The 26,568-nt window shown below is 42.3% G+C and overlaps 1 protein-coding gene across 2 annotated transcripts in view; it reads right to left on the bottom strand.

The window, feature by feature from the left end:
- Window positions 1–1,116: 1,116 nt before the first annotated feature.
- Window positions 1,117–26,568, bottom strand: part of BIN2 (bridging integrator 2) — a 31,747-nt gene continuing 6,295 nt past the window's right edge. The window contains exons 2-13 of one of the 2 annotated variants that reach the window (XM_058558242.1): window positions 24,081–24,161; window positions 16,039–16,093; window positions 15,638–15,732; window positions 14,992–15,087; window positions 12,694–12,801; window positions 12,309–12,394; window positions 10,600–10,675; window positions 9,628–9,710; window positions 5,861–6,608; window positions 4,326–4,406; window positions 2,399–2,473; window positions 1,117–1,317 (exon numbers count right to left, since the gene is read on the bottom strand). In XM_058558242.1, coding sequence (XP_058414225.1) covers window positions 1,303–1,317; window positions 2,399–2,473; window positions 4,326–4,406; window positions 5,861–6,608; window positions 9,628–9,710; window positions 10,600–10,675; window positions 12,309–12,394; window positions 12,694–12,801; window positions 14,992–15,087; window positions 15,638–15,732; window positions 16,039–16,093; window positions 24,081–24,161 — 1,599 coding nt within the window. In that variant the 3' untranslated portion in view covers window positions 1,117–1,302. The remainder of the gene's footprint in view (window positions 1,318–2,398; window positions 2,474–4,325; window positions 4,407–5,860; window positions 6,609–9,627; window positions 9,711–10,599; window positions 10,676–12,308; window positions 12,395–12,693; window positions 12,802–14,991; window positions 15,088–15,637; window positions 15,733–16,038; window positions 16,094–24,080; window positions 24,162–26,568) is intronic. The other variant, XM_058558243.1, reaches the window with a different exon arrangement.

Genomic DNA, 26,568 nt, shown 5'->3' with positions numbered 1-26,568 from the left:
TATTGCTTAATTGTGTCAGTTTGTTGCTTGCAACCAAAGAACCCATATACAATGCACTTCCTCCTATAGTCACAATTTCAGAGAATGGCACCACCAAATTCTAGTCTCTCAAGCCTAACCTAGAATAATTCCTGAAAACTTCAGTCTTCACCATGTCTTCTAACCCGCTGCTAAATCCTGCCCATTCTGCTCCCTGCTCAATATTCTCACTGTCTCTATAAAGTTCTTACTTTTTTTCCTCATCATTATTTCTCTAGTACCTAGTACAGTGCTTGGCACAGAGCAGGTACTCTAAACGCTTGTTAAATGACTGAATGAATGCTGACATTGTCCATCGCCCCTAGAAATAAAAGCAAAGATGGATGAGCGTTTGCATGTGATGTGTGTTTATCAGGGTGACAGGACTTTAAAGTTAGTTTTTAATGTTTTCACAGAAGCATATGATAGGACTTGAATCCAGGACTTCTGACTCCATATTCCACGCATTTCCATTATATTTTCATACTTTGTATCCTTTCCCTTCACTTGGAGTTCCATTTCTTCTTCCATCCTGCTCAGATCCTCATTTACACCAAGTACCAGATTGTAAACACTAGACACAGCTCTAAAATGTAACCCCTTTCCAAGGGTATTTGCTTATTAACCAAAGAGATGGGGGGACATGCAGTAAAGTATCTAGATTGAGGAGAGGAGCCCCTGGCATCATCAAAGAGTTACAGCCAGCAGGTAGGGTGAGCTGGAGGTCAGGGATGTGACTCAAGCTTTCTGAACCTGGGGTAGAATCAATAACCTTGCCTAAGTGAGAACAGTGTGCTGGGCTGGAACAACTCCCTGTGAATCCGTACATACAATAGCAGTTTATTCAACAATCTGAAAATCTGTTCTGTAAGTCATGCAAAATGACTGGTAAGTCAAAGATTTGTTCACTATTCTCTGAGTACGCATGGTTGTGTGTCTCGGCGTGGACAAGTGTCTGTGTCTACAGACACTTTTGCTTCTTATAGTCATTTCAGTCCCACTTTAATTAATATATAAAGTCTTACTATTCTAACAAGGCTAAAACCTGAATTAAATATTCCCTGAGTCTAATAGTCTCTTCTCCCAAGCCTGCCTCCCTCCCTCCCCTCCTCAGCCTCCATTAATGCCAGGTCTTTGAGACCACCAGCATTCACATTGTTTAATAACCTAGAAATGAATGCTGGATCTTAAGTCCCTCTGACCTATATACCCTCTAGCTAATGAGCTTCTCTGGGGAGGTGTGTGTGGGGAGGTCTTGGCAGTTCTTCTTCAGAGTTGTGCATTTTACATTGTAGATACCTGGAAAGTAAACATGATTGCATTAGATGCTGACCTGCCCTCCCACCAACCACTCAAGGGGGGTAAAAACTCAATTTGCTTTTTTTTTTTTGAGAAGATTGGCCCTGAGCTAACATTTATTGCCAATCTTCCTCCTTTTTTTTTTCCTTTTTTCTCCCCAAAGCCCCAGTAGATAGTTGTATGTCATAGTTGTCCTTCTAGTTGCTCTACGTGGGACGCCGCCTCAGCATGGCTTGATGAGCAGTGCATAGGTCCACACCCAGTATCCGAACTGGCGAACCCCAGGCCGCCCAAGCGGAGTGTGCGAACTTAACCGCTACACCACCGGGCCGGCCCCTCAATTTGCTTCTATTGAATTATATTTCATGTAACGCGCTGGCCTCCACTGAGGGAGGCGATGTGAAACTGGTGGTTGGGATTATTGCAAAGACTTGTTGCAGGTATTATTCATGACATCATTCACCATCTCTTTATGAGAGTTCACAGGAGAAATTTCTTTTTCATCTTAGTAGCAGGAGTTGTTCTCTTAAGGGAGGGGCATTATGAATTGGGTGAACTGATCAGGTTTTTCTCTTCTTTTTGGATGTTAGAAAGTCTGAAACCAATTTTGTGGTCTGTCCTTGGTAAGTTTGTTCTATGGAACACATTTTTGTACTTGCTAATTCATGGCTCCACTTTATGTCACTGTCACGCATATACTTCTGAGTTATTTTGCTATATTTTGTGTGTGTGTGTGTGTGTGTATGTGTGTATTTACCTTTTGGTATGCCTTTTGTATATCTTAACTCCTTTTTGAAATAAGTTCAGATATAACTAAATAAATACTTAGGAGACAGGGCTATGGTGAGAGGTCAAGAGTGCAAGGCCAAGTGTTGGGAAGTGGGCACAAAGAAACCACAAAGTCCTAGTTTACTCTTGGTTCCTCCGGCTCCCACCTGCTTGACTTTTCCCTAAGGATAGTTCACTGCTGGGCCCCCCTTGTAGCCAACGGTAAGGATTCCAGCCTGTAACCAAACCTCTGTCCACCCACAATACGCAATCTTACCACCTATCCTGTTCTCTGTGTAGCTGGCCTCCTTACCTCTTCTTGAGGCTCAGGTGCTGTGATGTTGCTCTCTTCCGGAACTGCAGAGACATGAAGCTGAAGATCTTGGCTCTACAAAAAGAAGAGTTCTGCCAGTAAGAGGTGGCTCAACCTCCCCAGCTTCTCAGCTCAAAGGGTCTTCTGTGCCTTACACTTTACAAGGGTCAAAAACAATACCAAGGGCAAACATACAATGTAGTTTCACTACAGCCTGAAGGCATCAGGGAAGACTTTACTTGTCATTCTCTTTGACAGATCAAGAAACCAACATTCAAAGGGTGAAATGACTTGCTGGGACAGGAAACCAGGTCTTTGGACCCCCAGAGCTGTTTTCATGATCAGACACCGTGTGATTTGTGTGACATACATTCGTATGTATGTCTATGTGGGAGTCTGTGAGGGTATAAATATAGGTCTTAAAACCACTACCTACCACTTTGAGACTAACCCTCCTCACGAATGCACTGCAGCTCTCACACTTAGATGATCCTAACCTATGGCAGTTAGCAGAGGCAAGTGGTGTAATGGTTTCTTTGGGAAAAGTTCTAGGTTCAAGATACGAACCCAAGGTGTGGGAAGCCCCGTCTAGGAACTGCTAAGCCAGGAGAAGACCTTGGCACTCTAAGGTTTAGAATGAATTTATTTTTTTTAATTGAAATTTAATTCACACACTATAAAATTCACCCTTTTATTTTTTTTTTTTTTAAGATTTTATTTATTTATTGTTTTCCCCCCAAAGCCCCAGTAGATAGTTGTATGTCATAGCTGCACATCCTTCTAGTTGCTGTATGTGGGATTCGGCCTCAGCATGGCCGGAGAAGCGGTGCGTCGGTGCGCGCCCAGGATCCGAACCCGGGTCACCGGCAGCAGAGCGCGCGCACTTAACCGCTAAGCCATGGGGCCGGCCCTAAAATTCACCCTTTTAAAGTAGAACCAATTTCTAACAGTATGACAGCCACTTGAAATTCTGTGATTTCTCCTTTAAGGAAATTTTCCTTCTTCTTACTCCCTCCTCTGATTCCAGGCCATGAATTTCCTCAAATGTAGTACCACCTCCCAGCAAGTTCTCAAACCTTCATTCTCTCTCAGGTGATTCAAATGCTGAGCAAGAACAGATCTTCTTGCAGTTATCTTTTTATTTACCCATTTTTATATGTGATATGTCCATAATGCTGCTTGAGAGAAAATATGATTTATAATGCATTTGCAAGGGAAGTGAACAGATGGTGCAGGACATAGGCTTCAGAGGACTAATGACTTTGATAGGCTAGGGTCTAAGATGCTCTAGTTGCTTAACTCCATAGTAAAAATATGTCTCCTTAGCTGATGACCAAACCAATCCCACAGGAGAGGCTGGGAGTAAGGAAACACTATAAATCTCAAATATAAGGAGGTTGCCTCAGGGGAAAGGAGGTTGTGTCCTGTATCATCTTTCCCAAGGAGGACAGAGTTAAATAGCCTGTTCCTCAAAATAGTCAGCATCTTGGTCCCCATAATCTCCCCTTCAGTAAGATGACTCCAAGGATGCAAACCTGTTTTATTATTCACCAGAGCAGAACAAAAGGTCACTCGTCTCCATACTAAAATCATATAATATATTACAAAGTCAAATTGAAATTAATTTTGGATTTTCCACACCACTGAGTTTCTTTTTTCAGTGCAGAAAAGTGCGAAGTGGCTATACTTTACCTACTCAAAATCCCACATTTACAGATGTTGAGTCTGCACTATGTTAGACTCAATGAGTCTACTCATTGCTTATTCACTATCCATGTGCCATGCATCTCTTTCTCAACCAGCATAACTACCTCAGACTAGAAACCAGCCAAGGGAAAGTTCTACATCTTGCTCTGTTAGGACCTTCAGTACCTCATGTGAATCAAGACTGAGGGCCTGACAATGTTGCTCACTTAGATTTTAGTACCTCAGGGGAGTCAGCTGAGATAAGCTCATTGTTCTCTTCCTTGTCTTCCATCTTCCCTGCCGTTCCAGACTCTGAAGAAACCTGTGGATGAAAGTGGACAATGTAGGAGAAAGTCCCGCACCTTCACACCCTGGATGCCACCCTTGTACCCTCTGTCCAGGTTAGCTCCTCTCAGAGAACAGGAGGCTCCCATGGTAGCCTGGTCAACCTTCATTTAGGCATAGGTAGTAGTAGGGCGGTGTGCTCTGAGGGGCACCAGAAATCTCATGCTCTCAGATATCCACATGGCTCACGCCCTGGCCTCCTTCATTGCCCAATGTCACCTTCTCTGACCACTCTGTTTAAAACTGCAATTCAGGCTCCACTCCCTGTGTCTTCCCCTACTTAATTTTTCTCCATATCTCTTATTACCACTGCATTATAATTTTACTTATTTATTCTGTTTCTTGTCTATCCTCCCCCTCACTAGAATGTAAGATGCAGGAAGGCAGAGAATGTCGTGTTTTGTTTATCGTAATACCCCACCTCCTAGAAAAGTGCCTGGCACATAGTGTAGGCTCAACAAGTAATTGTGAAATGAATGAATGAATCCTGATGCCAGTGAGTCAGATGTCTCATCATAATCCTCTCTACATCACACCTGACAGGTGATCACACAGCCTTGGCTTTTAACACCAAGGAAGGAGAATTATTTCTCAAGGTGGCCCATCCCATTTTGGTTTTTGGAAGCCCTTTGTGCCCCCTTCCCCTACATTTAAACAAAATTTTTTTTTCATACCATTTTTTTTACAGAGCTAATTGCTGAAAGTTCCCCTTGTATTGATCCAAAATGTACTTCAAAAAACAAATCTTTACACATAGGGCCTAGTTCTGCCCTCAACAGTCCTAGAGAACAAGTCAAATCTCTCTTCTATATGATAGACTTTCCATGTTGTTTGACCTTGATTTCCAGATCCTTCATAGAACTAGTTGCTCTCCAGGAGGTCAGTGTATCTGTTTTAACACAATCCTTTTCTCAAACATATTCTCACCTTTCAAAAGACCATCCTTTTGCTTTACCTTCCTCTGTGAGTTCCTTCTTCTAGGTCTCTCTCATCAAAGAAGATACACCTTGGAAATTTGCTGACGCCATTTTGCTTGGGGTCTATTTACCAAGGTCAGAAATATGACAAACTGAAGACCCTCCTCCCTGCTCCCCACTAAAAAAGGTAAAGTTCAGGATGCCAGTTGTAGGTTCTTTATATTGGGAACTCCCAGAACTTGGAGCAAAAGACAGAAATTAGTAAGAATCTGCTCACAATAATATTAGAGATAAACCCTTTGCAGAAGTCAACTAGCCTAAGAGTACAGATCACTAAATTAGTTGCTGTGAAGACATGAAACAATCCCCAGAACCAAAGAGTTGTCCAAGAGTATCCTTGAGACTGTAATATAATGACATAAAATCTTATCAACTGTGGGACAACCTAACTATAGTAAAGATGATCTACATGGAGGTTATAAACAGGAATAAAGACTCAACCAGATCCACTCACCTGAGAGGTAGGGGAAGTACAAAGTTCTTCTGGGTTCACATTGTCGGTGTTTTCCTTTTCTCTGGCTTCAAGAGTTCTTACTGGCTTGTCTGGTGGCTGTGGATCAGGAGAGGCCTCTAAGGAGGCCCTAGGACTTGGAGTCCCAGCCCCCAAGGAGGTTCTGGGGCTGGTTGGTGAATTCCGTTCAGAGGCTGTAGGGCTGGAGGGTGTGTTCCCTGAGGAGGGCCTGGGGCTGGGAGAGGCTCTGGGTGGAGGAGGCCTATTAGGGGGTGCTGAGGTCCTCTGGTTAGAGGCTTTCTTTTTTGGTTGTTTAGATCCTTCACTTGAGGTGCGGGTTCGGAGGACTACTTCTGGGAGAGATGAAGGCTGCTCTGAAGGGCTCAGGGCTCTGCCTGGTGATGGAGCTGGGGAGCAAAGGAGAACTTCCTCCTGGGACTGCCCAACCTCAGTGGTGAGAGAGGGCTGGGCCTGGGTGGGGCCATTGCAGGCTGGCAGAGGCTCTTCCTCCTCAGAGGAGCTGGCTTCGGCCTCTTCCTCCTCTATTTCCTCATCTTTTAAGGGCTCTTCTTTAATCTCAGAGTTGTCTTCTCCCTGGGCTGGTTCAGATGCCAGCTCTTCTTCACTTGTAGAGGTGGAGTCCCTCTCACTCTTCAAGGAAAGTGCAGAGGGACTGGTAGGTGAGGCAAGAGGGCTGGAGACTGTAGATGTTCGAACTGGGGGAGAGATGACTAAAGAGCGTCTGCTGCTGCTAAAAAAGAAGAGCATTCAGACTCAGAAGACCTAAAAACTGGAAGTAACCTAAATACCCCCAAATAAATAATGATGCATACATGTAACAATAAAACAGAATAAAGCAACTTAAAACGATAGTAGAAAGTTTATATAATTTGCAATAATGCTTATGTTATAAAGTGAAGTGAAAAAGTCTATAAAATTTTATCCATATTACGATCTCAATTACGTAAAAATATATAAAGAAAAAGAGGCTGGAAAGAAACACAACAAAACATTAACAAAATATTTTCTCTAGGGAAAAGATTCAGTTGATCCCTGTGGATTCTGTATTTGCAAATTCACCTACTCTCTAAAATTTATTTGTAACCCCCAAATCAATACTCCTGGTGCTTTCACAGTCATTCACGGACATGTGCAAACTGTAAAGAATGAGTGCCTGACAAGCACTTTCCCAGCTGAGGTCTAACAAGGCAATCCTCTGCCTTCTCGTTTCTGCTCTCATCCTGTACAAGTGTCCTTTACACCATGTTTTTCACATTGTTGTGCTTTTTGCTGGTGATTTTGCTGTTTAAAATGGCCTCCAAGTATAGTGCTACAGTGCTGTCAGAGAGCAAGCAGACAGTGACGTGCCTCACAGAGAAAATACCATGTTAGATAAGCTTCATTCAGGCATGCGTTATAGTGCTGTTGGCTGTCAGTTCAATATTAATGAATCAACAATATATATTAAACAAGGTGTCTTTAAACAGAAACACACACAAAACAAGGTTATGTATTGATTGGTTGATGAAAATGTTGAGACCAGGGGCTCACAGCAACCTAACTCTGTGTTTCCCCAAGGAGCAATGGTTCAGTATTCACTAATTCAGTGCACATGGTGACTTTATAGAACATAACTACCACGAATAATGAAAACTGACTACAACATTTATCGAGTATGCTGGATACTGTGCTGAGTGCTTCTACAGCCAACATCAGCTTGATTCCTACTCACCTCTTTAGGTGCCTCCTATGTACCATCCACTAACTGATTAAGCAACCCACAAATATTTACTCAACAGGTACTATGTGCTGTGTCCTGGGCACAAGGATGGGGGAACAGGGATAGGAACAGGAAGAGAGAATCTTAGTTCCTGCCCTGTGGGGTTTCTGATGTGAGATAAGCTGAGTGACATAAGGTTCTCTTTAGCATTAGCATTCTAGATTTAGCTTTAGAAGGCCCAGGACACAGCAAGAAAAGACCAGATTTCCCTACAACGTTCTGGGACATCTTAGTGTGCTACGTTTCAGATGAATGGACAATTAGAGAGAACTCTGGCTTTCAATGCTGGGAAGAGGAGAAATAGAGTTCTTAGAGAAAAAGGGAATTTGTCTAGGAAGTATACACATCAGCCCCTTAGTGATTCTTTTCAACAGTCTGTCACTAATTGCTAAATGAGTAGTACAAACAGCAAATGTGAGCCCAATTCTTCCTTCAAGGCCCAAGCTCAGTTTCACCACTTCCTTAAAGGCTTCTCTGACCATCTGCACACTGGCAATTACTTACCTCTCTGGAATTCCTACTGGTCTCATCAGGCACTCAGTATGCACAAGCTTATATTGTCCCTTGTAGTCCTAAGGCATGTTTTCTGTCTTTCCGACTTTTTATAAATCACTTCAGAGAAAGGACAAGTGTCCTGTGTCTTTGGATCTAACTCTTGGCATAAAACTTTGTGCAGAGTAGGAACTTAATAAGACTTTCTAAACAATGGCTTCAGAATAAGAAAGTAATCACATTCTGAGGGACCAGTAAATTGCTTACACTTACCAGCATAAAGAATATATGAAGGCAATAGATACCACACACACACAAAGTGGAAAAACAAGTCATAACAGACTGAGAAAAGATATTTGCAATGCACATCATCAGAGGATTAATATCCAGAATATACAAAATAATCCCCTCATATAAATCAATTTTTTAAAAAGGATAAACAATCCAAATGAAAAATGTAAAAAAAAGATAAACAGGAAAGTCACAGAACAGGAACGTGACATGAAATGCCCAATAACATGAAAAGATGTTTATGCTAACTAGCAATTGTGGAGATATGAATTAAAACTGCAAAAAATTCCATTTCATACTCATTAGCTTGGAAAAATCAAGAAGTCTGACAATGTCACATGTAGCAAGAATTTGGAGCAATGGGGGCTTTTATTCTCTGCTGGTGGGTTGTAAACTGGAACAGTCACTTTGGAGAGCAATTTGGCAATGGCAATATCTAGTAAGGCTGAAGAAGCCAAAATGCACAGGCTCTATGACTCAGCAAGTCCACTCCCAGTATACATCCTAAAGAAACTCTTGATAGTATTCACAAGAAATGTAAAACATGTTCATTGCAACATTATTTGTAATAGCAAAAAACTGGAAAACAACCCAAATGTCCATTAGCAAGAGGACAGATAAATAAATTGTGAACTAGCCATACAATAGCATCCATAACAGTTATGGAAAGGAAAGATCAGAGCTAGCAACATGTAGCAACAAGGATAAATAAATCTCACAAACAATATTAAGAGAACAAAAGAAGTTGCAAAAGAATACATACAGTGTAATTCCATTTATATAAAAAAGTTTAAAAACATGCAAAACAATATTTTCTGTATGTGCATATATGTGTATAATAAAATTAAAAGGACGTGCATGGGAATAATAAGTACTAAATTTAAGATAGTGGTTACCTTTGGTGGGGGCAGGAAGAGAAAGTGAGTAGGCAAGGGACACTGGGAGCTTCAATTATATACATAATAGTTGATTTCTTAAATTTGGTGGTAGGTATGTAGCTATTTGTTGAATTCTTTATACCTTTAGTTATAGCTGAAATATTTCATAAAAAGAAAACGAATTTACATAGGGGCATAGTACAAACAACAAGCAATATAATGTACACAAACACAAAGGCAAGGCTGGGATTTGGGATTGGAGATGAAAGTGTTGAATACGTTCACATACAGGACAAGTGAAGCAGAAAAGGGTCTCAGAAGTTGCTCACCTTGATAGTCCCTTCACCACAAAGACTTTGTCGCAATGTTGCTTCTCCAGTTTGCTCATCACTTCGTAGAGATTGTGGTTCAGCTAGAGCCAGCAAGACAGAAGAGAATGCCAGCCAGATGGGAACCTGAGACTGGCATATCCCTTCTCTCCTCTCTTTTCAGACACCTCCCTGAAATAAAATCTCACCGCCCTTAACCACAAAATTTCTCCTCGTCTCTTTTGCACTGCTGTCCAGGGTCCTGTCCCACCACCCCTTCCTCCTTGACTGTCTGTGTCTTAAGTTCTGCCTCTATCATCAGACTGGCAGCTCTCTCAAGCCTGGGTCCTTGATGTTTGATGTTTGATTTGAGGTTCTAGCTTCTCTCAGGTAATCCAGGGAATGAAAACTCATTGTAATATTATAATGTAATTTTAATTTAAAATTAATTTAATGTAAAATTACAATGTAAATCATAGTTTTGCAAAAGAAACTTTGAAGAGGAACATGTGTGTATGTGTATGTGAATACAATTAATATTGTAATAGCAAAGAGTCTTGGAATCCCAGGACTAGAAAAGACCCCATGAGATGATGTTCTGTGGCTGCCTGTCACCCAATAGGATTGGCCCTATTCAAGACCAACTAGCTGAGAAACTGACTTTTGCTTAAACACTGCCTTCTCTGCTCCCCAGCAACTAAAGATAAAGATTCCACAACTTGGTTCCCCATTTCAGCTGTTCTTTCCATAGGCCTAATCTCCTTTTTTCATCTGAAGCTCAGGTTTGGCTGCTATTATTCAGTTGTTAATGGAGATGGAGAGGGCCCTCTGATATGTATATATGTGCACAATCAAGTGCTATTATTTCATCATCAGAAAAAAAGTAAAAATCTGTAGTGCCAATATAGATATTTAATGAGATTATGTAAATTAGGGCTACATTCATATTTACTAGAAAAACCTAGGTGTCTAAACTGACCAAATGTTTCTCACCTTGCTCATCTCCCTGTAGAAGACGTCCCTCAAGTTGGAAATGTTTTGGAAGATGGTCACATAACAGCCAATACGACTATTAGAAAGCAAAACAACAAATAGGTACAGGTAAGGGTTGGTAAAGGAAGTCTTTGTTTGAAATACAAGGTAGGAGCTTAAGCCAAAGCCAGCCACAACCAAGCCTCCTCAGAGAAAAGCGCCCCACATCCTAGACTAGGGTTCTGGGATCTGGATTCATCAGAGCCAGACCAGGAGCACACCTGACTCTCAAGAGTGGGAAGGCCAGAGGAGACACTATCAGCCCAGGTAGACACCAAAATATAACAGATCTCTAGTTGCATGAAGTTATCTGATTTGGGCTCTTTTTTTTTGTGAGGAAGATTAGCCCTGAACTAACATCCAATGCCAATCCTCCTCTTTTTGCTGAGGAAGATTGGCCCTGGGCTAACATCCGTGCCCATCTTCCTCTGTTTTATATGGGATGCCGCCACAGCATGACTTGACAAGCAGCGCGTCGGTGTGCGCCTGGGATCCGATCCTGCGAACCCCGGGGCCGCCAAAGCGGAGCATGCGCACTTAACCGCTATGCCACCGGGCCAGCCCCTGATTCAGGCTCTTTAGGTATTGAAGTAGACATGAAAGTGCTTTGAAGAATTTTAAAGTGTTGTATAAGGCCATACAATTATAATTATTACAATAAGTAATTATTCTTTCTCATTATGCGATACTTGGACTTCTGTGAAGCTATATTAACATTAATGGAATTCTACTGTAAAGGAATTGGGGAAATTTACATTTAAAGCAACTGTATTGAATTTCAATTCCCTTTAAATTAGGAGTCACATAACTAATGCTTTAGAATACATGTATTCATTAAAAAGGCTCCATCACATGTAGAATAAGATTAAGTGACAATATAAAATATTCTGACTACAACTGCTTTAAAATATACCTTGTACAGGGCCGGCCCCGTGGCTTAGCGGTTAAGTGTGCGCGCTCGCTGCTGGCAGCCCGGGTTCGGATCCCAGGCGTGCACTGACGCACCGCTTGTCTGGCCATGCTGAGGCCATGCCCCACATACAGCAACTAGAAGGATGTGCAGCTATGACATACAACTATCTACTGGGGCCTTGCAGGAAAAAAATAAAATTTGTAAAAAAAATAAATAAATAAAATAAAATATACCTTGTACAATAAAAAGAAAATAGGATACAAATAGAATTTCTGCTCAGATTCCTCTTCCAATGTAGAAAATTTACTCTAAAACAATTTTACCTACTGTGTAGCAAAGACTTTTTCATTAATAGAAATAATCATCCCATGGTTTATCTTCTATGTAAATCTGGATGTTCATGAACCAAGCTTATTTAAAACAACCCACACTTGAGCATGAAATCAGATATTCCTAGTGTGCATGATGACAGCACTTTACTTGCCAAAATCTCTCCTATCCAAGAAGCATCTTGTCTTTAAACCCAGAAAAGCTGGCAGGACAAGGATGGTTATCTCTGCATTGCAGATGAAGAAACCAGGGTCTAGAGAGACAAGGCAGCTTGCCTAATATCACACAGCAGGTCAGTAGCAGGGCTGGGACTACTTCCCACTCTTGGAGCAGGGCTCTTTTCATGAGGTGACATGTTTGGGCTGCCAGGTGGTCTGGGCCTCCACTGGCCCAGGAGTCCAGCCCTTTTCTGAATCTCAATCATTACCTATTATAAAGAACAGGCAGCTCCTCTAGTAGTTCCTTGTTCAGATCTTCAAACACAGTCTGGGCTTTGTTGAACTCTTCTTCTGCCTGGGTGGTAAAAGAGACAGATGATTCCCCTCAATTCTGAACCCAAGGCTAGAAGCTGCTGCTTTTATCCTCTGCATTTTTTCAGGGACTAGGCTTACCTGGAACCATGCCTGTCCTTCCCCAGACCCATGCCCTCCCCAGCCTCCAGTCTCTGACTATCCTTAGAGCATCTGTGTCAGAGGAACAGGATTTCCTTCAGGACACTGGATGCTGAATTTATCATTTCCTAAACCTTGCTTGGCCCAGCCGTTATGGGGAGAGGGAGGGTTGGAAGGTTTTACCAGGCTTTTTTTTTTCACCTTCGCAGTCTTGGCTTCATCCTTCTTTTTGGCATTCTGCACTGCCTCCAGGTGGTGTCGGGCACTGTCATAATCCACGAGTTTCCGACCCCGCTTGGCGATTCTTTCCTAACCGAGTCAGGAGAGAGGGCCTTGATACTCACTTTTCAGTGGCCAGGATGTAGGTAACAGAGTATCAAACAGAGAGGCAAGATTCCTGGGTCCTATTACCATATTTTACTTTCTAACAGGGTTTTGTGCCCAAGGGATCTCCCTCACTATCTGGAAAGAATGGGAATTCTCAGGGGGAGACAGACTAAAGGGCAATCCTACAGAGCACATGGAAGCCTGCACTAAATTTTAATATTTCTTATGAACCCATCATAAACTGGTTCAGCCTCCAGGATAAATGGCCTTGAGAATCATACTAAATTGAAAGTCAGGAGTTTTGGGTGTTGCTCCCAATGCTGCCATTTATTGCCTTGTGACTGGGCAAGGCATATCTCTTTTGGAGCCTCAGTAGCCTCATCTGCCCTATAGTGTTATTTCAAAGAGCAAATGCTGAATATAAAGTGCTTTGAAAACCCTAAAGCAGGGGCCAGCCCGGTGGCGCAAGCGGTTAAGTGCGCACGTTCCGCTGCGGCGGCCCGGGGTTCACCGGTTCGGATCTTGGGTGCGCACCGACGCACCGCTTGTTAAGCCATACTGTGGTGGCGTCCCATATAAAATAGAGGAAGATGGGCATGGATGTTAGCCCAGGGCCAGTCTTCATCAGCAAAAAAGAGGAGGATTGGCATTGGATGTTAGCTCAGGGCTGGTCCTCCTCACAAAAAAAAAAAAGAAAACCCTAAAGCATAATAAAAATAGTAAATTGTTATGAGCACTGAGAAAATATCTACTCAATCTCAGCCAAACTACAAATTATGCCAGGGAGAAGCAAACTATACTAATGGCCCCGTCTCATTCCCTCAATCACAGAATTTGAAAGGATCTTATCAATTATCTGGTGCAATTTCCTATTCAATACACGAAGCTTCTCCACAATATCCAAGATAAGAAGTAGTTCGACTTCTGCTTCAACAGAGAACAGACAACTCACTACTTCACAGTATATTTCATTTTTGGAAAGCGTTAACTATGAGAAACTGAAGTCAGGCTCCCTCTAATTTCTTCCTATTAATCTAAAATCAGCAGAGAAAGACAAATATTTATATGATTTCACTTGTATGTGGAATCTAAAAAGCAAAACAAATGAACAAACAAAAAAAAAACAGAAACAAACTCATAGATACAAAGGACAAACTGGTGGTCACCAGAGGGGACAGGCGAAATGGGTGAAGGGGATTAAGAGGAACAAACTTCCAGTTATAAAATGAATAAGTCACAGGGATATAACGCATAGCATAGGGAATATAGTCAATAATGTTGTAATAACTTTGTATGGTGACAGATGGTTACTAGCCTTGCCGTGGCAATCATTTCGTAATGTATATAAATGTTGAATCACTATGTTGTATACCTGAAACTAATATAATATTGTATGTCGTCTATACTGAAATATAAATAAATAAATAAAAAAAATGCTCTTGGAGAAAGCAAGAAGGGAGGCAGGGAGATAAATATGGAAAAAAAATAAATAAAATCAGTACAGTGCCCAATAGAGTAGATGTTTAATAAATATGAGCTGAATGAATAAATGAATTCTAATTCTGGTTTCAGGTTGAATTCCTCTTTTACCTAACAGACTTTCAAGTATTTGAAGGTAATTATTATTATTTATTTATTTTTTGGGTGAAGGAGATTGGCCCTGAGCTAACATCTGTGCCAATCTTTCTTCTATTTTGTATGTGGGTTGCCACCACGGCATGGCTTGATGAGCAGTGTAGGTCCGCATCCAGGATCCAAACCTGCAACCCTGGGCCGCCAAAGCAGAGTGCACCACCAAACTTAACCACTATGCCACTGGGCCGGCCCCTGAAGTCAATTATTATGACTCTTCCAAGTTTCCTCTTCTCTACAATAAACATCTTTAGTCCCACAGCTGTTCTGCACAACTAAAAGGGATGCTCTGACCTGGATCTAATTCAAAACCAGCCTAAATCTAGTTCACTGAAATCTAACTATTAACATAACCTGCACACTACTTCTAACCTTCCACCCTAACCTCCTGTCTAACTCTCAACCTTTAATCTTTCTCCTAACCTACCCAATTTCATTCCTAACCATGGGCTCTAACACTACTTACAATGTTTAACCCAATACATTCTCTAACTTATATGGGCCACCCATACCCCATCCTTGATTCTGTAAATTGATTACCTTAATCTCGCCGAACTGGGCTACATAGGTTTCCATGGTCCTCAAAGCCTGGTCAGCTAGTTTCTCTTCATAGTCTTCCCAAAGGAGATCATTATTCTGCAGGATAGAGGCAGAGGGGAGTGGTGAGGGCTCCACTTCTCAACAACAACTGCATACCAGGGAAACACCCAAATTCTTCCTGCAACAAGCTTCCTTTTTGGAGCTGTATTTAGAATATCATGTTGGATTCTGGGGAAGAGTCAGATGAAGATTAGCCCTTCCCCAAGAAGAGACTGTCCAATAAGAGACTAGATATACATTCAGGGATTAAGAACAGGAACACATGGTCAGAGTCTTGGACTCCAGAGCTTGAAAGAGGGAAGTGTGGGAGTAAATAACTGCATGAAGTTAGTTTTCAAAAAAAATCAATTGGGTTTTATGTAAGTAAAACTTCCATAAGGTTTTAAGGAGAGGCAGAGGGTCAAAAACAGAGGATTCCCTGTGTTTACCTTCATACCTACCACCCATGACCGAGGCTATACAAACTAACGAACAATGCGAATCGGCTCCTTTGTTTTCCTATTTGCTTGGATGGAGAAGCTGAGATGAGGCTGAGATGAGGGCAGGAGTGAGTGCTGGAGAGCTGTAAAGCCTAGAACACTCTTACCCCTACGATGGCCTTCAGCTCCTCGTGACCATCCCACTCGCTGCTGTAGATCTCCTGCAGAGTTTCTGACACTCTCTTTGAACTTTCATGCATCACTGAAAGGAGAGAACTCAGTTCTACCATAAAGTTTCCCAGGAAGTAGTTTGGTATAATCATATAGGTGACAGGCAAATCAGTGAGTCCAATTCAGAAGGACAAATCAGAAGGTTTGGGTTATCAGTGAGGAAAGCTGGATGGGGCTGAGATAGGAAAAGTTACTCTTCCTAGGCCCACGGAGTTCCAGGAGTCAGGGGCAGGCACATGATAAAAAGCCTGAGTCTGGCTGGTTTTTTCCCCATCCCCCAGACTTCTTAGTAGCTGCATAAATGCCCTCTGGAATTCTCCTGTGCCACAATACCCACCTTTGACTGCATTAAGGAAGTTCTTCAGGTCCTTGTATAGCTTGTGGCCCTCTGCCTGAAATGGAGAAGTGCCTTTGGTGACTAAAGGGATACATTTGGAAAGATGCTCCAGAGGTCAAAGTAGAAAAGTAGGTTAAAAGCAGAAATCAATCCTGGAATTTCGTCAAACATTTGCAAATGTTATAAATTAGCCTCTACTCTCTTTACCAAGAAGTTGTAGGTTGTCTCTTTTGGGGCAATTTTTAAGTTGGGAGATTGCTCCCATTGCACTGGCATGTCTTCTTTCCTGTTTGTCTCCCTTCCAGTGAAAGAGGGCCTATGCCCAAGTTCCTCTGTTGAAATGGGTCCTACGTGACACAATCCATGTGATCCTCTGGCTTGACCTTCCTCTCTGGGTAGATAAACTGCCCCCATCTTCTGCAGGCACCAGGCCCTCTTCCTTCTCTGCATCCTCACATGCCATTCCTCTCCTCCCCTGATTTCCTTCTCTGCTTTGCCTCACTTTACCCTTCCCTTCCATCAGTCATCTGCTTTACACTTCTCTTCCAAGGAGCTTCATCATTGACTCTCTTCCTGTTTCAACTCCAATGTCCTCATCTATAGTTCTATCTGTCTATCCGATTCTATCTTTGCTCCTGTGTCTGAATTCTCACTTTTTTTAGGCTAGGACTCCCAAGCACAGATTAGATTTCCTCCCTCTAAAAAAGAAGGGAGGAAGGAGAGGAAGGTATCATTTAGATTTGGAAGTTCAAATCTCAACCTAATAAATGAACCACTTTTGTTATAACTCAGACAAATGTTTACTGAATGTCTCTAGCAACCAGAAACTCATGACCTCTTGCTGAGGCTGTGCTTCATTTTATTTATTTATTTATTTGTGAGGAAGATCAGCCTTGAGCTAACATCTGATGCCAATCCTCCTTTTTTTGCTGAGGAAGATTGGCCCTAGACTAACATCCGTGCCCATCTTCCTCTGCTTTATATGGGACGCCGCCACAGCATGGCTTGGCAAGTGGTGCATCAGTGCACGCCGGGGATCCGAACCCGCGAACCCTGGGGCCACCAAAGGGGAGCACACACACTTAACCTCTGCACCACCAGGCCAGCCCCTGTGCTTCATTTTAAAATAGCTCTATTTTAGCTTTTGCCCACTGGTCACAGGTTGGCCTTCTGTACTCAGAGTAGATCTAATTTCTCTTGCACATGTTTGAAGACATCTTTTACATGCCCTCACCAAGTCTTCTTTCTCATAGGCTTTCTCAGTTGTTCCTCATGGTGTCGTTTAAAGCCCCTTCGCATTCTGGCCTCTTTCCTCTGTGTGAACTCCAGTTTCTAGGAGTGGGGTGAGAAGGAAGTTTGAGGCCAGACCATTGACATTTTGGAGCCTGACTTCAGGAGTGTGGGACTGGACTGAAAGTGTATTCTACAGGGTCAGAACAGTGATCCTCACACCGGTTCAGGTGATGGAGTATTTGAGCTAAGATGCATTATGCAGTACACCATAAAATACTTGTGGTTGAGCACACCAAAAGTATAAAAAAATCCATCTGAGAAAAACTGAAAATTCTATCTAACAACTTAAATTAAAATTCTTTTTCCCAGGGAAATCTTTGAGGGAAAAATTATTATTATTTAATTTTAGCAGCAGAAAATCTACGTCTACTTGGTCAAATAAACAAAGAAAACTGGACTAATTAGTTCATCCATCTTCTTGCCTCCAGAGCTCACCTCTAAGCCAGTGCAAACTCTTGACCATACCTCAGGTTAAAAGTCCTTCTCAAGGGGCTGAATGCCGGGGCTCAAGGGATACAAAGACACAGATAGTCTCAAGGAATCTAAGACACTGTCAGAGAGGTAGGAGAAGAACTGGGATTGCGTAGTGTGTCATAGCAAATGAGGATCAAGAGAGCATCAGAGAAATGATCAAGGAAGGGGCAGATGCTACAGAGAGGTTAGAATGTAGGAAGAATCAGTAAAAGTCACTAGACTTAGGGGCCGGCCCTGTGGCGTGGCAGTTAAGTTCACGCGTTCCGCTTCTGCGGTCTTGGGTTTGCTGGTTTGGATCCTGGGCACAGACCTGCTCACCGCTCATCAAGCCATGCTGAGGCGGCATCCCACATAGAAGAGCCACAACTCTACAACTATACTATACAACTATGTACTGGGGCTTTGGGGAGAAAAAGGATAAAAGAGGAAGACTGGCAACAGATGTTAGCACAGGGCCACTCTTCCTCAAAAAAAAAAAAAAGTCACTAGATTTGGTAATTGGAGGTCACTGGTGACCGTGAGAAAGTGCTTTCGATAGCATGATGGAGACAGATGCAGTCAGTTAACAAAATTCAGAAACACTCAGCATTCACCAGGAGGGGTGTCTCACTTCCTTTCTGCTTTTTCATTCACAGAAAACAAGTTTAAATAGTCTAAGATGTTAAATATACATAATATCTTTTAAACATGGATATGGTAGGTAAGTATAAGTTTAAGAGTTTTGAAAATGTGATAACTAAGGTTTTAAAGAGTTTTGAAAGAGTTTTGGGGATTATAAACATTAACAAGGATTTCAATTTCTTTTTTTGAAAGAGAAAACATGGACACAACTTTTTACTTCACCATAAAGATTTGGCCTCCAAAATACATATTTGAAATAACAAGAGCTGTTAAACTATCTTGCATAATTTCTATAAATGAAATTCTTAGTTTTTTATCCCATTAGGTATTATACGGCCTGAAAAATCAGATTAGTAATCAAGTATCACGTATGACTGTGAAGGTTGTATGTAAACTGTTCAAAACTAGGGGGTCCTATTTATACCATAGTCCATAAAATGTGAATTCCTTCTACCCTCCATGGCACCTCACAAAGCCCAACTCCATTTCTGCATTTAGAATCAAGCCTCTGGTCAAAGTTCTTCCTTTATGCTCTTGCTCTTTCCTTTGAGGAGATGAAGTGTGGGTGTGTGTGATGGTGGCAGTAGTGGGTGGGGTAGTGGGACAGCACTGGGTGTCATTTTATTTCTCTGACCTGTCTGTCCTCCCCTGAAATGTCTCCAGGATGAATAATCCCAACGTCTTCCTTCCTGACAGAGGTGACTCTCACAGTCTTAGTTCTCACTTGTCTGGCAGTCAAAAACTTGTCTCTACCACCAACCGGCAAGTTATTCCGCTTCTCTGGCTTCAGTTTCCTCATCTATAAATGCCAGGTAAGGCCATTTCTAGCTCTAAATCTTCCTATTTTATCACTTCTCTTTGAATCCTTGCCAAATTCTTGCAGCACCACAAAGAGTCTGAGTTAGTCCTTCCCACGCCTTATACAAACTGTCCCAGCCCTCGGTTAATGAACCACTCACTCTGGAAGCTTGTCCTAAGCACGCAGGTAGACAGAGCTATGTCCTAAGAAACTAAGAAGAAGGTCCCTGTCCTTGCTGAAGAAAAATGGACTCAGAGAAACCCAAACGCTCAGCAACACAAGCAAACAGCACGACCAACCCCGAGCAAGTGCTGTAAGTGCTTGACCTAGTGGAGGTCCAGGAGGGACAGATGGAGCTAGATTGTTAGATTCGATTTTAAAGGCAATGAAATGGAAGCAGATGTCACTATCAGAAATAAGAGATTAAAATGCTGCTTGAGGAAAATAATTCTTCCTATATAATATGTTTTGAAGAGAGGGAAAGGGGAAAGCAAGCAGAGCACTCAAAGAAAAATTACCCATGGAAATTTGATCAGGAGCCTAGGCAAGTGGCAAGGCCTTGAAATGAGGCTAGGAAGTTTGGGAGTTTTATTTATTAATAAAGTTTGCTGACAAGGTGACTGTGGCTGAGGGATAGGGCACATGACCAACTGGTCCAACTTCTGGAATACTTCACTTTCAATCTCCTTGATCTTGTCCTTTTCCTCCTGTTCATCTTAGCCATCCCAGGTCCAGCCTCAGACCTGACTGTACTGTCACTGTCTTTCTCCTTCAACTGTGGGAGCCTTGAGGGCAGGTGTGTTGTCTTATTCGTGTTGAAGTCCCAGCATCTAGCACAGTGCCTGGCATGCAGCAGGCACCCAGGAAATGTTTGTCAAATGAACTTTCCAAGCATGTTCAAACACCAGTTACTGTAGGTGTATCATTCGCTCATGAGAAAAGTTTTTCCTTACTCCTAATCTAACTCCTTTCATTTCTCAAATATATTTCCCCCCCTCAAGTGACATTTAGTTGGTGGATTTGCACAAGGAATTCTGAGGGGATTGTCCCATCTGATCCTCTTATTCTTCTTGATGGCCCTTCCTTCATCTCTTACCCTTTCTACCCACACATTTGTCACTCTAGATCCTAGAAGGCAGAGAGGGAGAGAAAGGACTGAGGGAAGAACAGGCCAAGAGTCAGAAACCTTTCAAAGTGGGTGTCAACTTACTGATTACTGTTCTTTTCATGCTGGAGTTGGAAGAAGAGGCCCAGGGAGGCCTCCTAGTGAGGTATAGGGAAAAACGCACAGGGTTTAAGTTTAAATTCTAGCTCTGCATCTCTTCCACTATGTTCCTTGATTAAATTACTTCCCTCTCAATCACATCATATTTCCATTTGAAGGAATTAGACTAGATCAGCGGTTGCCAAATGCTGTTCTCAGACTAGCTGCTACATCATAATTACCTAGAAAGCTTAATGTAAAACACAGATTCCCTACTTAATGATCACCTATGGCTGTTAATATCACACAAAAAAGGAAACAACCAGACATTATGTGCCTCCAGATGGAAAAATATAACCCCTATAATAATAACAAGTATTCTTGCCACCAAAACAAACAAAAACAAAAATCCGAATCTCATCAAGCCTCTAAATCTAACTATCAATTTACAGAAAATATAAGAGACAGAGGAACATGTTAAACAATACCATGGAGATTCAGCAAAATTTAGACTGCAGAAAACTTCAGGACAAACAATCCAGTATCATCAACAAATAAACTACAAAAAGAGAGGGATTAAAAACCTACAGATTAAGAGATTTAACTTTGTGTGTGTGTGTGTGTATGTGTGAGGAAGACTGGCCCTGAGCTAACACTTGTTGCCAATCCTCCTCTTTTTGCTTGAGGAAGAGTGGCCCTGAGCTAACACTTGTGCCAGTCTTCCTTTATTTTGCATGTGAGTCGCCGCCACAACACGGCTTGATGAATGGTGTAGGTCTGCACCCAGGATCTGAACCCTTGAACCCTGGGCTGTGGAAGCGGAATGCGCCCAACTTAACTACTAGGCTGCTGGACTGGCCCCAGAGATTTAACCTTAAATCTAAGACATTTAAACACGTCAACAACTTGCTGATTTAAACAAACTGTAAAAAAAAAAAAATGATGACACAATTAGGGGAGCGTGAACATTGACTGGCTATATTAAGATATTAAGAAATTATTGCTAATTTTTTTAGATATTACTGAAACATTATTAGATATTTAACCTGAAATATCTGAAAAGATATTTGTATTATACTGTTAAGTGAAAAGGCAAGTTACAAAACCATATGAATGGAATAATCTCACTTTTGTAAACCTCATATTTATTTATCATGAATATATTTAGAGATCATACATAGCAAAGTAATTGTAAGGATATAAAACAACAGTGGTGTAGCATGGGAGAGTGTGAAATCATTATTATTTTTAATTCATTTTTTTCTTGATGTACTTTCTGATTTGTTATATTGAGTAAATGTTTTATAGAAAAATATTTTTGGTGTGATAATGGTTTTGTGGCTATATTTTAAAAGATTTCTTATCTTTAGAGATTGATAATGAAATTTTTATGGATAAAATGATATGATTCTAGAATTTTCTTCATAATAATCAAGGATGGGGGAAAGTGGGTGGAGATATAGATGAAACAAGATTCCCAGGGGTTGATAAATTATTGAAGCTGAGTGATGGGTTCATGTGGATTCATTATACAAGTTTTTCTATCTTTGTATATATATGAAATTTTCCATTAAAACAAGTTTAAAAGTACAGATTCCCAGTCCCTCCTACCAGAGACCTTGCATTTAAAAATATTTTCTAGGGGCTGGCCCGGTGGCATAGTGGTTAAGTTCTCATGCTCTGCTTTGGCGGCCTGGGGTTTGCAGGTTCAGATCCCAGGCGTGGACCTACGTACCGCTTATCAAGCCACGCTGTGGCAGGTGTCCCACGTATAAAGTAGAGGAAGATGGGCACGGATGTTAGCCCAGGGCCAATCTTCCTCAGCAAAAAGAGGAGGACTGGCAACAGATGTTCGCTCAGGGCTAATCTTCCTCACCAAAAAAATAAATAAATAAATAAATAAAAATAAAAATATTTTCCAGAGCCAGTCCTGATGGCCTAGCTGTTAAAGTTCGGTGCTCTTGCCGCTTCATTGATGAACCCAGCAGCCTGGGTTCATTTCCTGGTCTTAGAACCACACCACTCGTCTGTCAGTTGCCATGCTGTGGTGGCGGCTCACATAGAAGAACTAGAAGGACTTACAACTAGGATATACAATCATGTACTGGGACTTTGGGGAGGAAAAATAAATTTTTTTTCCAAATGATTCTGATACAGTCAACTACTGAATTAGATGGTAGCTAATATCCTTTTAATATAATTTTAAAGAATTGTTTCCCATATAATTCAATTAATTGATGTTGTACAATAAAGATTTTAGCTGGTTTTTGTCCCTGGTTCCTGAGAAGTAACCTCTAAAACCTTGGGATTTCCAGAGTGATAGGAATGTCTGTTATACATGGAGGGCCCCTCAGACCATACTTGAGTTTGTGCAAAACAAATGACTCAGGATGGTGGCTGCTTAGGCTGGAAAGATGAACCATGTGATTACAGGGTTGCGGCTCTGCGACAGGTGATATGAGCCCAACGTCCAGCGGAGGGGAGGGGAGCTAGAGATTAAGGTTAATCATGTGGCTAGTGCTTCACTATGTAATGAAATCACAATATAAACTCTCAACACCTGAAGCACAGGTGAGCCTCCCTGGTTGGTAATCCCACATCAGTGTGCTGGGATGGAGACATGTCTTGAGGACATAGAAGCTTCACATCTGGGACCTTCCTAGACTTCACCTTACATGTCTCTTCATTTGGCGGGTCCTGATTTCTATCCTTCATAATAAAACTGTAATTGTAAATAGAGCACTTTCCTGAGTTCTGTGAGTCATTCTACTGAATTACGGAAGCAGCTAGTAGGAAATCCCACATTGGTAGCCAGATGGTCAGAAGTGCAGGTGGCCTGGGAACTCTGGAGCTTGCAGCTGGGGTCTGAAGTGAGACAGTCTAGTGGGGGACTGTGCCTCTTACCCTGTGAAATCTGACCTCACTCTGGGTGGTTAGTGTCCACATTGCATTGCAACTAGATATTCATCTAAGTTAATAATTCCTTTCTATTACAAAGAGGGGATCGCAATTTCCAGGACTGATGTAAGAATTAAATGAGATAATGTATGAATGATGCCTGGACGTGGAGACGGAAAGCCAGATATCCCACGGAAAGTTAAACCTCTTTCATACACTTCTTAATGCAAATTTTCTACATAAAATTACCCATCATATCCAGTGAAGATAGAAAGAACAGGGAGACTAGGTTTGTAGTTAGAATGACAGGTGAAACATGGAGGTATTATTTTAGAATAAAAGGCTTAGGTGGGGTAGACATAATGGACAAAATATGGGGCTATGGAGATGAGAAGAGCCCCAAGGTGGAAGAGAGGCACCCTGGGGAAGTGAATAAGTCAAAAACTAAGGTGGCAGGGGCTCATGTTGAATCTGTCTAAGGACCTGGTGATGCCGCTGTACCCTGAGGGAACCACTAAGAGAAGAGAACACTCACCTGTCTCCCAAAACCCAGGGGGTGCAGGAACAGGAAAGGTTAAGTTTCTCGGGTTCCAGAGGGAAGGATAAGCAACAGGGCACGCTGGGGCCCTTACCCCTGGGGGAGGATGGGTTAGTAGGGATGCTTGCTGGTTTGCAGAACCTGCTGTTCTTCTGCCACTAAGCCCTCATGTCTTATTTCTTCCTTCAAGCTTCCCTTCTCACCCTCCAGATTACCTGTTGACGGTAGAAGTTGCTGGCACTTTGTTCAAACCGTTCATCTTTGGTTTCCACAGCTTTCCCCAACTTCTGCAGTACCTGGGGATATAAGTCGGAAAGGTCTGTAAGGCTATAGTCAACTCTCTCTTATCTGTTGGCCTCATATGACGCTGGCTTCTCTCAGAGTCTCAGATGCAACTAAAGGCCCATACTCCGATCAGCCCAACAGAATTAGAAATACAGCACGTTGCTGAAAAAACAATCATGTTTTGTGGTTCTTGTCAAATTGGGGTACTCCTGGGGTATGCAGTAGGTGCTAGAGGGTATATACAAAGCCCAGAATAAATAAGGTATATGTTCTTGGAATGATATTATTATTTACAGTGGGGTTTTCTGGGGGTGTGGGGGAAGAAGGGGAGAATGTTATACAGTATTAAAACAAGGACTAATAAAAAGAATGTAAAAATGTGCATGGCTTTTAAAGATAAAACATGAGCCTTAAAGATGTTTTTCACCTGAGAGACCCTCTTCCAGCCATAGCCGAAGATTCCTCTAGATAGATGAGGTTGGGGAGACTGGCAGAAGACTCTTCTCTTACAAGGGCCCTTGTGGAAAATTTGAGAAGCCCTGATACAACGCATTTAAAACTCAGCTAGAGGGCTGGCCCTGTGGCTTAGCGGTTAAAGGCGCGTGCTCCGCTACTGGCGGCCGGGATTCGGATCCCGGGTGTGAACCGATGCACCGCTTCTCCGGCCATGCTGAGGCCGCGTCCCACATACAGCAACTAGAAGGATGTGCAACTATGATGTACAAATATCTACTGGGGCTTTGGGGGGAAAAAAAAAAGGAGGAGGATTGGCAATAGATGTTAGCTCAGAGCCGGTCTTCCTCAGCGAAAAAAGAGGAGGATTAGCACGGATGTTAGCTCAGGGCTGATCTTCCTCATAGGAAGAAAAAAAAAAAACTCAGCTAGAAATGAATGCTATCCCTGTTTATCTCCTCTCCCCTGGGAACCTGAGAGCCAACCATCATACTGGTCTCAGTGCTAATGCAAAGGACATGGAAATGAAAAAGATACAGTACCTGTCCTGACTCTTCTACTTGTAACCCCCATTTTGGAAGGAGGTACCACCATCCCCCAGGCCCAAGTTAGAACCTCAGGAGTTGCCCTCAACTACTTCTCTCTCACCTCCTTCATCAAATCCCTCACCATGTCCATCTCTGGAAACCATCCCATGCTTTCTAGTCTCACTGCCATAGCTTTTGTCCAGGCCTTCACTGTTTCTCACCTGGCCTGCTACAATAGGCCCATCATGCTACAGCTTAAAACCGTCTAATGGCTCTCCATTCATCTGCTCAATGAATTTTTATTAAACGCCCATTATGATCTATAAGGTATAGTTCAAACTCTAGCATGCACGCAGGTCTCAATGATCTGACCCTTCACTAAGCCTCAGCTCTCATTATTCCTCCTTCCTGCAGGTCTCCTTCCCTAACACTTTTTTAGTTTCCTGAATAAGCCATACTGTTGCTTGTTATACATGCTGTTGCTTCTTTCTGGAATGCTCTTCCCCACCTTGCCTGTCAGGCAATTATCTAAAAAAACTCTATTAATAGTCTATATCCTTTGTGACACTTAATCACATCTACTTCATCCCATTAATCAAGTTAATCACTCCCTCCCAGGCACTTGCAACTTCTGTACCTTGTGTACACTTCTATTACTTTCTCTTATTTGTGTTTATCTACCTATGTCTCCTTCTAAACTGTGAGCTCCTTGAGGAGTGGGTATTTTCCTTACCCATCTAGATTTCTCAGTTTCCAGCAAATAGGTACTTAATACTTATAACAGGAAGGAGAGTGAGACTGATACAGGAGGGAGCAATGGGCTGGGCCTTGAATTAAGATTTTGCTAGATTTGGGCCGGCCCCATGGCTTAGCTGTTAAGTGCGCGCGCTCCGCTACTGGTGGCCCAGGTTTGGATCCCGGGCGCGCACCGACACACCACTTCTCCGGCCATGCTGAGGGCCGCGTCCCACATACAGCAACTAGAAGGAGGTGCAACTATGACATACAACTATCTACTGGGGCTTTGGGGGAAAAAAAAAAGGAGGAGGATTGGCAATAGATGTTAGCTCAGAGCCGGTCTTCCTCAGCAAAAAGAGGAGGATTAACATGGATATTAGCTCAGGGCTGATCTTCCTCACAAAAAAAAAAAAAAAAAGATTTTGCTAAGGGCCGGCCTGGTGGCACAAGCGGTTAAGTGTGTGAGCTCCGCTGCGGCAGCCAGGGGTTCACTGGTTCGGATGCCAGGCGCGCACCAACACACCGCTTGTCAGGCCATGCTGTGGCAGTGTCCCATATAAAGTGGAGGAAGATGGGCACGGATGCTAGCCCAGGGCCAGTCTTCCTCAGCAAAAAAAGAGGATTGGCAGATGTTAGCACAGGGCTGAGCTTCCTTACCAAAAAAAAAAAAAATATTTTGCTGGACTGGAATAGAGTATAA

Source organism: Diceros bicornis, chromosome 17 (genome assembly GCF_020826845.1).
Source record: "Diceros bicornis minor isolate mBicDic1 chromosome 17, mDicBic1.mat.cur, whole genome shotgun sequence".
Lineage (NCBI taxonomy): Eukaryota > Metazoa > Chordata > Mammalia > Perissodactyla > Rhinocerotidae > Diceros > Diceros bicornis.
This window is presented reverse-complemented; position numbering and strand designations above follow the sequence as displayed.